Consider the following 12,050-nt stretch of genomic DNA (forward strand, 5'->3'; position numbering starts at 1 on the left):
TTATCCATTCAGGAGGTACAGCAATAACAAGATTCTCAAGACGGCCAATGTGGTGACCATAGTGGATGTTCATGTGGAATCAATTTCATTTAGGACAAACTAGACATCATAAGAAGCCTTCTGGTGAAATCCCCATGTAGTTATATAATTTTGTTCAAAGGAGAAGCAATAGTAAGATTTTCAAGATGGCTCTCATGGTGGCCATTTTGAACATTAGATAAACACCATTTTCAATTAGACATCATAAGAAGTCTTTCATCAAAATACCCATGCTAATATGATAAGAGGTTTGTTTTGGTTTTGGTTCTTTACCACACAGCATTACAAGTAGGTTATTTAGTGCTGAGGCAATTGCAGAAAAGTGCCTTGCCCAAGCACACACCATGGTAGCTGACCCCGGCTGGTCCAGTGATTCTAACCTGCAGCCTTTCAGCTCCAAGACTGGCAAACAAACCACTCAGTCACTACAGTTCCTACATACAGGGGGTGTAGTGATAAGAATTCAAGATGGCTACTATAATGGCCATAGTTAATGTCTAAGAAGAATCCTTTTCATTCAGGACCAACTAGATATCATAAAAGGTCTTTTAGTGAAATCCCCATGTCTATATTAGCAGCCATTCAGGAAAAGTAGCTGTAATATTTAAAGATGGCTACTATAGTGGCCATATTGGATGTCTGAGCAGCAGCATTTTCATTTTGCAAAAACTAGACCTTGTAATGAATGCATGTATAAAGTTTCATGGCAATCCTCCATGTAGTTTTGAAGGAGCAATAATAAACATGTGCTTTGTTCAATAACCAACTACATGAGATCAACATCACATGGAAAACTTCATCCACTGAACCTAAGAATTGAGCAATTTAAGAAAAACTTCAACAATCTGATGTAGTTTTGTGGAACAAGCTTCCACTGCATGTAAAATCTGCACAACACACTATTGTATTTAAGATCAGGTAACCTGAATATGTATGTTTTACTAATATACATGTACTACAACATAATTTTATATTTATAATACTATAATTTAGTATTTATAATACTAAAGATACATTAAACTACATCGTAATTACTATTATCTTTTGTATGATGTTCTTCTAAATAAGGCTTTTAGGGAGTAGTCCTACTCAAAATGAGGCAACCTCTATAATAAAATATTATTATTATTATCATTATTTGATAAGCAAGAAATTACAGTCTTGCAAACGAAGACACAATCTGTAAGATCTGTAGAAAATTTTACTTTCAAACAACCTTACTGTGTGATGAATAGTAATTTTCACAACATGTTCAAAGAAACATTCAAACTGTCATCTAATCTGACTGGTGGTACTTACAGCAGAGCACCTCGTAGTCTCCAGAGTTGGACACGATATACTGGCTGTCAGTGGACCAGTCCAAGTGTGTGACAAAACTGCTGTGGCCCTGGAAAGATAGTGGATGCATTAATTGGATGACAAATGGCTGCAATAGCTCTTCAAAGAGTGTGAATGATACACAAATTGGATAAAATAGATGCAAGTTTGAAAAAAAGCATAGATAAAATGGTAACAATATCAGTGGAAAATACACTAGTTTCTAATGCTTGTAGATTAGGGTTTCTCTGGTAAGTAAATTTTCAGAAGTAAAAGGCATTTCTATATTTAACAACAGCCCCAGATGGGCCTCATATTGCTCACTTCCATATGTGCCATGTTCCCAAACAGTGCTGGGAGGAAATGGGCACTTGAAAAGTGTTGTGAGTTCCCAAAGGAGGTCAGTTTATATGACCTAAAAAAAGTGACATTGTCCAATTGAGAATAGGTTATCTTTTCATATAAATTACTTTAAATTCAAATTTGATAAAAAGGAATTGACATGATTTTTATTGACACATTTAATATACTTACTTACAAACGAAATAGTTGGTGGTCTTGTAATTGTCTAAAATCAACACGTGTCCAAGTGTTCATAATCACACATAAATACAATCATACAGCCATTAAATTTAAAAAATAAAATAAAAAATATACCTAGTTTCTGTCTTTAAAATTCATTGGACAACGGAATATTTTCTCAGCTAGATGCAGTCTTTGCTGTTCTTAATATTTTGAGGGTTGATTGGGGGTTTGAGGGTAATACAAATGTCATTTGTGTTTATCTTGGCATTTATTTGAGTCAGGATGCTACTGCTGTTCAAATTTTCCCCAAGATCTTGTTGAATTTTTCTCAACTTAGAAAATGAGGTTTTTTTTGCACCTGAACTGCTGTGAGGGAGTGCCAAACAAGCTGGTTGTGCTGCTAAAACAAGCTGGTTGTGTTGCTATGTCGACTGAGGTCATACATGCCAAAATGACTCAAATATGTTGCTTGCCGGTGTGCAAAAATAAACTGCTCTCCCTTGCTGCTGCACTTCACAAAACCAAACTCTGTCTAGGGGTTCTGAAGTTTAGGCTTCTACTAATTTTGCAGATAGCTCATCTTTTCCTAAACCACAACTACGAACAGCATTTATGAAAAAAATGAGGAAATGGTACTGGTATTAGCAACTTCTCAAAATGGTTCAGGTTCAACAATGAGCTGTTTAACAACCTGTCCATAATGTAGTGTAAGTGTTTCTGATTTAAAAGTGACACGTTTCGTTGATCTGACATGATCTTCAAGAGCAGCTGAGCTACAATTGCTATAATTTATTTGCTTTATACACAAACTGAATAATACCTGTCCCCGTAACTGACACTTAACATAAGTGTTGCCTAGTTTAACCGATACCTGTTGGTCTTAACTCATCTTCAATTCTACATACAATGTTGAAACTATTTGAAGGAAAATTTATTCTTCCTGTCTTTGTCAATTTCCTTCATTCTAGATTCCTCATTTTTCGTTAAGATACAAATTTTGCGAAGCGTTTTAAATCATGAATATTTCTCCAGTCATCGTAACTTTTAGCCTGGTTTTTCTTCTCAAAGCTGAATGCAAAACATTATTTGATTAGTGGAATGTTACTAAACATGCTTGGCAATTGGTTATTAAGTGCAATCAGATTTTTTCATTTTTTTTGGCCAGGTAAACAGCTGTCTAAATTACTGATGAATGATTGTCTTGTTGAAGTCTTTGTGGACTGATGGCCTATATCCCATCCCCAAATTTCTCCTTGAATTTTTGCCGATCTCAAAAATGACCCTGGGGTTGAATAAATCCAGAGAATTTGCAGCCCTGTACATTTCATCATTTTGCCTTAAAAATAGAACCACATTTATAGTTTTCTGACTAAAAAATAATCATGTTTTGCGTTTCTAATATGGAGTCAAATCCAACTTCAAAGAAACAATGCCACTGATTACAAACTTGCCAGTAATCGTTAATATTGATGGCCTACACGTTCTCATTCAAGACAATAAGCAATAACCTTTGGTCTTCAACACGCGTCTCTTTGACTGTAATCAACTCAAACAAATTGTGTTGTTCCACTGAAGTGAACTTGGCCTATGCAAATTAGCCAAATGGGCTTTCCCATAGCATTACTGAAAGGACTTCACATGATGACAGTTGACCATTTCACTAGCAGGCTTACATAATATTCAAATAACAAAACACCCTATGTAAACTATCACCTAACCATTTATCATTTCAGTTGTACCCATTTTAAAATAGCCAAATAAAATTATTACCCCCTCCTTGAATTATTATTGTGTTGTAGACCTTAAAAAACTTAAATCACCCAAGATCATAAATATACATGCAAACTAAAATAGTTTTCATCAAAATCGGATGAGAAACATCAATAGATGCAAGATCTTCTCATTGATATGTGGAGATCACAATTCTAATAATACCTAAGACCATGATGATACAAGCTTACTTATTCTCCGGAGTTGCAAAAAGTACAGCCGATTAGAAACAAGAATACCTCGTAAATATGCATCGCTCATGCTCAAATTGAACTCAACCAACATGATGATGATATCAAATCATATCCAAGACCACCTCATTAACAGACAATCACATTCAATATCACCTCATTAACAGCCAATCAGATTCAATAGCACCTCATTAACAGCCAATCAGTTTCAATATCATCTCATTAACACCCAATCAGTTTCAATATCACCTCATTAACAGCCAATCACTTTCAATATCACCTCAGTAATATGTCTAGACGTGATTTGGATCACTTTTATGAGCAAGATGCTCACAAAATATCCAGCATCTTGATGATATTAGCCAAGTTACAAACCTGATCAAAATCATTTCAGAAATCCGTCTTTTAAGTTAAAAGCTCAGCAAATCTGATGCAATATCATCTCAGGGCTGTTCAGTAAAACATATACCCCCCAGGGGGAAGGTACTTTCAAATTCAACCAACCCACAACAAAAGCAATTTTAAATAAATTATGATCCAACGTCAGATGTTTTAATTGAAAAAAAAACTGCCCCCTACAGAAGGATGTTTTTATACATAATTTTTGTCTATGGGTTAGTGGGCAGTTGAAGTGATTTTAATATTTGGTTGGGGACAGAAATGATTTAAATGACAGCTGGCTGGAGGTAATCTACTAAATTCTTGTAGATCATATAATCTACTGCATATTTTTATTTGTATTCATTCATTATAATCAATCTTCTGTCCTTTTGTTTGTTTCCCAGCCATGTATATCTCTGATATTGTGACATCACAAATTTTTTTGGTGTCTAATTATTTGTCATTGATAGTCCCTTAATACCTACAAATTTAATGTCCATGAATATAAATTTTATAATAGGGATTTCTATTCATATATAGAAACCATGAATTTGTATCCTTACTAAACTGTGATCACTGTTTTCCTATTTTCTTAGTTCTCAGGAAGGCTGATTTTGATTTGAATAATACTTAAATCTTGTATTGCTTTAAATGTGTGGTCAGATGCTATGATTTCTTGTTATTATTTTTTTTCAATAAATGTTTTGATAAATGTATAATATATGATTTGTCAGAAAAACACACTAATGCCTGTGGAAGTGATGTGGCATTATTTCTGCCTACCTTTACATGATATCATTTCTTTTAAGAACATATGTTTCAGTTATTGATGTCTTATTTTTATACCTTGTTGCAGACATGTATCATTAAATCCCACCCAGTCACATTATCCTGACACCAGGCTGACCAGTCCTAACACTAACCTCTTAATGCTGAATGCCAAGCGAGTCAGCTGTTAGTATCATTTTTGTAAGCCTTTGGTATGACTCGGCCGGGGATCAAACCCACAACCTCCTGCATCCGAGGTGGACGCTCTAACCGCCAGGTTACAGGAGCGGTCAACAAAGTATGAGAGAAGCATCAATGTTTTTTGAATGATGCATATGAATTGAGCAACAGCCAGAATTAACAAAAAAAAGAAATGAAATTATTCACATCTCTCAGGCAGAAGTACGGTGTATAATCATAATCTGTCAAAAGATTTTTCAATCTTTAAATTTGCCAATTTTTTTCCAACCATACTGATTCAGTGGAAATAATCACCAGAATTGACAGGAACAGACCAGAACAGATATAACCAGAAGGTTTTAATCGATCTGATGCATCTTTTTTAAGCTAAATTCACATTGGTTTATTAACTGTACACCCTTTATTGCCCTCCCTTCAATGTAGTTTCTAGCTAAGAGAATAATGTTGCACACATCAAAATGAGGCACACTTCTACTCATTATTGTTGCTATTATCCTTCTCCATTCCAGCTTGTTCTTATGATTTTATCCCCCCACCCCACATACTATTTGTTTGATTATGTATCTAAATTTGTCTCTTCATTTTCCTATTACTATGCTAACTGTTTGTGAATATGTACATCAATGTGAAATTCAAATGGGGAGACTAAATCCAAGATTAAAAAAACCCTCTACATTTCTGGAGTTATTCTGCTTGGATTCCAAATTTCTGCACAAATCTCATGAGTTCAGGACTTGCTGTATTAATTCTCATTGTAAACCTGTGCAAACACCATGATATTACAAAAAATTCTGTAACTTAAAATTTCCGAGTGCTCATGATCAAATTTGTATCAGAATAGACAATTCTATGATGACTGCTTTTGTGAAAAGAAAATCATAACAGCTGCACCATGTTCTGGATCTACATGTTTGAAATGTGTGCTTTTAATACTACACCAAAGAGTCAGGTGATGATTTCAGTAATGAGTCTTCCAAACTCAGGTCTGTAAAGGGACGGAAATGATGTTAATAAAACACTGTCCCTGACTTTTTTCAGTTACAAGTAGGACATGCTCCCAAAAGATTCTTTTTTTACTAAAATCTTGCTTTCATTATCAACCAATCTGGTAGTCAAACACATATATACTCTATTTTATCATCACTGATTTATAGTATGGTTCTCATTCTTTCATATCTGTAGTAACTGAGTCCTTCAACAACTCTCAATGGTTGTATGCTCTTTTCGACCATGCTCATTGGACACACTGTAAGATAAGGTTCAAGTAACAGAAATACCATGGGAGAACCAGAGACCAATAAAATCAATCAAAATGGTCAAGTTATCTCCCCTGCAGGGATGCTACCAGGATTTCAGGATTTAATCCAAGTTCTGTATGGGTGTGATCTCTGAGAAGGAGGTAGTGGTGGGAAGAATAGCCACTGTGCAATATCTCCCTTAAATATCTGTCACTCTATTACTGTTCCACTCTGTTAAGGCTCTACTGATATCAAAATACTCAAAGAGATGTCATCTCTAGTTGAATATTGATTATTACTGTTATGTCACTGGGCATGGTCACATGGTCGTGGTGGGGTCTTGGTTGGGATGGCAGAAAGACCATAGGCTTACTCCATATTTGACAGCTAATTAGGATGTTGTCAAAAGAATTAAAACTTTTCTAACAATTCAGTTGGACTCGGATTATATACTTGATTCATAGTCAATGAACAGGTCCTAAAACTGATGTGTTTATTTTGGAGTTATGTTCCTCCATCATATTCAATATTTGGACATACCAAAGGTGAAATTAGTACAGTTGCAGCCTAAATTACTAACATGGCTACTTCAAATGTTACTTAATGTGAGACTTTATCGCCAGAACTCAGTTTCAGTGATTTTTGGGTTAAAAAATAGAATTTCTTCTCAAACAACTCAATTTGGTGCAGATAAGTTTTTTAATGACACTGTGATAATTCTTGATATGTAAAAATTGCACGAGAAATGAACAACATCAGATCAGGAAATTAATACCACTGGGAAAATACTGATAGGAATATGCAGAAATAATGATATTATTATTTAAATGGAATATGTGGTGACAGTACGAGTGCTGGTTCTACAACTTTGTGAAATACATCTTGTACAAACTATTCTGTTGTTTCTAACAGCACTCTTTAATATGGCAATAATTTCTACACACATGAAGTTGACCCACTTTTTACATTAGTCCCTTGTTAATTAACAGTTTTAGATATTACAACAAAACTAAGCATGTTTTACCTGCTGACAATAATACATGATAACAAATATTTGGATTGCAAGAAAATAGAAAATTACAATTTCATTAAAAAGTACTGGTACAGTACCAGTAAGACTAAATGAGATGGTAAAAAAGAATCAGTAGTGTAGTAAAGAATCCATATCTCAGAATGACATCATCTTTTTCATCAATTTCATCATTAGTTAATGACACTGCTTCAAAATGTTGTGTACCTGATAATAGAAATCCAATTTGTAATAAAAATACGAAATAATGGCTTGGAACTAAGTTCCAAAAGGTCTGCAGAATATATCACCATGTTCAAAATATACAAGGAATAACCAAACATAAACAGGGCAAATTTTATCCATCTTGCTTTGAGTTTACACAGATCAGCCAGTCTCTTACGTTTAATGTCATATACTTTTTGCACATAAAGAGCATGTACTTCATTTGGTCATACATCTGCATGATATGAAAGTCTGTCTCGTTATTCTTTTGTTGCCATAGTGGTTCTAGAAACTAGAGATCTACACACACTTAATTATGTTGTATGGGGATTATACACTTAATTATGTTGTATGGGGATTACACACTTAATTATGTTGTATGGGGATTACACAATTATGTTGTATGGGGATTACACACTTAATTATGTTGTATCGGGATCCTCTGATGCTCCCTATGAGCATTAATCTGTTAATTGTTTCTGAATTTAATATGATCCTTCTCCTCTGCGTATGAATATTATCCTGTGCTGAGAACTCCTCTTCATTGTCTGCTGTCTGAAACGCATATTAATAACTAGTTTGAACAAGTTGTTGTTTATGGTTGTGATGACCCCATAGGTATTTTCTCTTTGATATCTGTTCCAAAAAGAAAAGTTTTCACTAACACGAACTCTGCCAAAGTTTCACTTCCTTGAATCAGTGTTTTTCAGCCTCTAATGTCCAATTTTTCCTCTTCCATAATGCTGTATTAGGGTTTTAAGTCCAACATACCCAAAGTCTGCTTGTTCAGACATGGGTATCTTGAATATGCTTTTTTTAATTTGTTAAATCCTTATTTGTTCAGTTTATCTGAACTCTCATCTTAAATTGGCACAAAATCTCATAGTGCAGAGTGTATGGTGAAAAGAAACTAAAATTGCACTGAACTTTTTAAACTGCCCGTATCTAGGGTTGGTAGTTTCGAAATAACACTGCATAGCAGGTTGGGCCTAACGGGCATCTGTCCATCCAACAAGCACATCGAACTCGCACTCAGCATTCATTTTGGGCTCAAAATCACACATTGGTATTTCCAGTGAAATTTTCCCATTGTCCAACAGACTGATATACATGAAATTCATTGTCACCATAGCTATCATCAATATTTGCCAACTGAAAATGTCTGAAGACAAACCCTGTCGTGACTCAGCCATATTGGGTTCCTGTGTGGCCCTTATTTGAAACACGCATTTATAAAATGCTCGTTTCAGGGCCAAATGAACCAATCAAATTTAGATTAAACGTCATTCATGTCAAACCGAAGTATCCAGCTATTTTAGTTAACTTTTTCCTTCCTGAAACTGGGTGTTGCATCAAGCGCTGAGAGACTGCTACTGGCAGCATGTCATAACATACACTTTTCAAGTTAAAAGTTGAATAAAAATTGCATACTGCACAAAACACTTGTTTTATATCTGCGATGTTGACGTAATTTGCAGAACACATATCACTGCTTTAATAGTACGCAAATTTGTACAAATTTGATGCACTCACATGTACTGGCATTATTTCTGACCCAACATTTTATTCACATGAGTTAGACTGCTAAGAGGGGGTTAAATTCTTTTTTAAATTGATATTCCTTTTTTTCCTGACAACCCCACCAGCGATTTCTCATTTTGTTAACACGACCCACAACATAAGTGATTTTCCTAACCAAACTTCCACTGTCAGAATCAAAATAGTTTGAAACACAACCTCCTACAGAAGGTTTTTTGAAGTGCCATCCCTGGGGTGGGTGGGATATATGTTTTACTGGAACAAATCTCATCCATACATGTAAATCTTGTTCATAATAAAATCATTTTGGATAAACCTAATTAAGATGGCTGATGTAGTGGCGTCAATTGATATCAGAGCTGCACCATTTTTCTGAGGGCCAAATAGAACATGCGATGAATGTGCGTGTGTATATTTTCATGGCATTCCTCGAAGTAGTTTAGGAATTTGTACTAACAGATGGACAGAGAACACAACATTCCATAACCTCTTGTGGTCGATGAACAGTAGAGCTAAAAATCTAATTGGTTCTTGTAAACATAACCCACACCATCCTTGTAAACATATCCCGCACCATCCTTGTAAACATATCCCACACCATCCTTGTAAACATATCCCACACCATCCTTGTAAACATATCCCACACCATCCTAGAGCTTTAAGTGATATCTACAACATCCTGTCTGGGATCTGAGATATGTTTGCCACAAAAACATGACCAATTTTGATCATTAGTAATTTCCCATACTCAGAGCATAAATATCTTATGAATTCAAAATATTCTGCAACATCACACTGCCTTCATCAGTGCCTGATGTTTATCAAGTGACCTATAATGTAATAAGAGACTGGTGTAGATGGGTTGTATAATGTAATAAGAGACTGGTGTAGATGGGTTGTATAATGTAATAAGAGACTGGTGTAGATGGGTTGTATAATGTAATAAGAGACTGGTGTAGATGGGTTGTATAATGTAATAAGAGACTGGTGTAGATGGGTTGTATTTCATGCTCCTCATCCCTGTTTAGTGTTGGCCTCCATATTCTGATTGCCTCCTTCCTTTTCCAAATATATAGAGATATTTATGCTTCGAGTATGGGAAATTACAAATGATCATGAATTATCCAGAGCAAGGAAACAACCTTTCAGCTGTATGATCAAATTTGTATCCTATTAAGACTGGTAAATAAAATGTAACCTTGAAAATGAACATGAACATGATGCAATGTACACATGTACGTAAGACATGAACTGGCCTAAGAACCAATACTCTGATGATACCACATGTGCAGACAGACAAGAGTAATAAACATACCGAGCATCTTCCGATTTTACTGTACTTGTGGCCATTCTCAGCCACATTGAACACATAGATGAAATTGTCTCTTGATCCAATAGCCAGGTAGTTACCATCTGAAACACATTAAATGAACATGTCATTACTAAACACATCAGTCATTCACTATAATGAAAATTAACACAACAAGGTCCTTTATACAACATTTATATAACACTGTCTCTTATACATCATATCATTTATATAACACTGTCCCTTATACATCACATCATTCATGTAACACTGTCCCTTATACATCACATCATTTATGTAACACTGTCCCTTACACATCACATCATTTTATAACACTGTCCCTTATACATCACATCATTTATATAACATTGTCCCTTACACATCACATCATTTATGTAACACTGTCCCTTATACATCACATCATTTATATAACATTGTCCCTTATACATCACATCATTTATGTAACACTGTCCCTTATACATCACATCATTTATATAACACTGTCCCTTATACATCACATCATTTATGTAACACTGTCCCTTATACATCACATCATTTATGTAACACTGTCTCTTATACATCACATCATGTATGTAACACTGTCCCTTATACATCACATCATTTATGTAACACTGTCCCTTATACATCACATCATGTATGTAACACTGTCCCTTACACATCACATCATTTATATAACACTGTCTCTTATACATCACATCATGTATATAACACTGTCCCCTATACAACATAAAGTCATGGATCTCTTTATAATTGATGAATTACATTTTTGTCAATACAGCACTACCACAGTACAAGATAAACTTGCTTGTATGTGGTTTATGATATTTCATCAGGATTTTCAAGCACTTTCAATGACCAAATATTAATTTTAAAGCACTATAATTAACAGCATATGAACTCATGGTATATCGAGTCCATCAAATTTAATAATTAAGTATTTCATTTATAAACAAGAATTGAAGAAAAAGTTTTGTTGAGCTAAGCATAAGTGAAGACAGTGTCTCAGTGGACTTTGGGACATTGAGGTAGAGGTGCAGTCATCTCATCTAAGTAGTCTGAGAGTTGGTACTGTCTTATTTGCCAGTTTCCAAATTATCCTAAATTCATTCTTTCTGTTTATATATCATCTTTTTATGCTTTTCATTCTTGCCATGACACTTCAAAGCACTTTTACTTGCTGCTCTAGGAAAAGTTACTTAACTCTTGAAGTTTCTAATTATAATAGTGGGGATGACTTTAAACCTGAAGTCAAATACATCAACATTTTCAGCAGACTTGTCAGATCTGGCACAGTAGGTTTATGTTTCTTTATCGATCTGAACTAAATAAAGTATAACACAGTATTCAACAGGCAATTTTCTACTTGTTTTGATCAATGTTAGGGGGCACCAGAACAAATGCATCAGTTTAAGGTTATTTCTAATTATGTGACTGGAATGCAAGTCAACAGTAATGTTTACACCATCTGTATAATTTATGATGATCTCAACTACCACTGATTCAATGTCTTTCAACAA

General features: G+C 34.7%; 1 protein-coding gene across 13 annotated transcripts in view; it reads right to left on the bottom strand.

Annotated features, from left to right (window-relative positions):
* The window catches only part of LOC149808475 (echinoderm microtubule-associated protein-like 2), a 175,666-nt gene that overhangs the window by 15,154 nt on the left and 148,462 nt on the right, over positions 1–12,050 (bottom strand). For all 13 annotated transcript variants that reach the window (XM_089977894.1, XM_089977845.1, XM_089977877.1 and 10 more), the window contains 2 exons: positions 10,519–10,616; positions 1,339–1,426 (listed from right to left, as the gene is read on the bottom strand). In XM_089977894.1, coding sequence (XP_089834020.1) covers positions 1,339–1,426; positions 10,519–10,616 — 186 coding nt within the window. The remainder of the gene's footprint in view (positions 1–1,338; positions 1,427–10,518; positions 10,617–12,050) is intronic.

The sequence above is a fragment of the Sinohyriopsis cumingii genome, chromosome 1, assembly GCF_028554795.1.
Source record: "Sinohyriopsis cumingii isolate HCF-2022 chromosome 1, ASM2855479v2, whole genome shotgun sequence".
In the NCBI taxonomy this organism is placed as follows: domain Eukaryota; kingdom Metazoa; phylum Mollusca; class Bivalvia; order Unionida; family Unionidae; genus Sinohyriopsis; species Sinohyriopsis cumingii.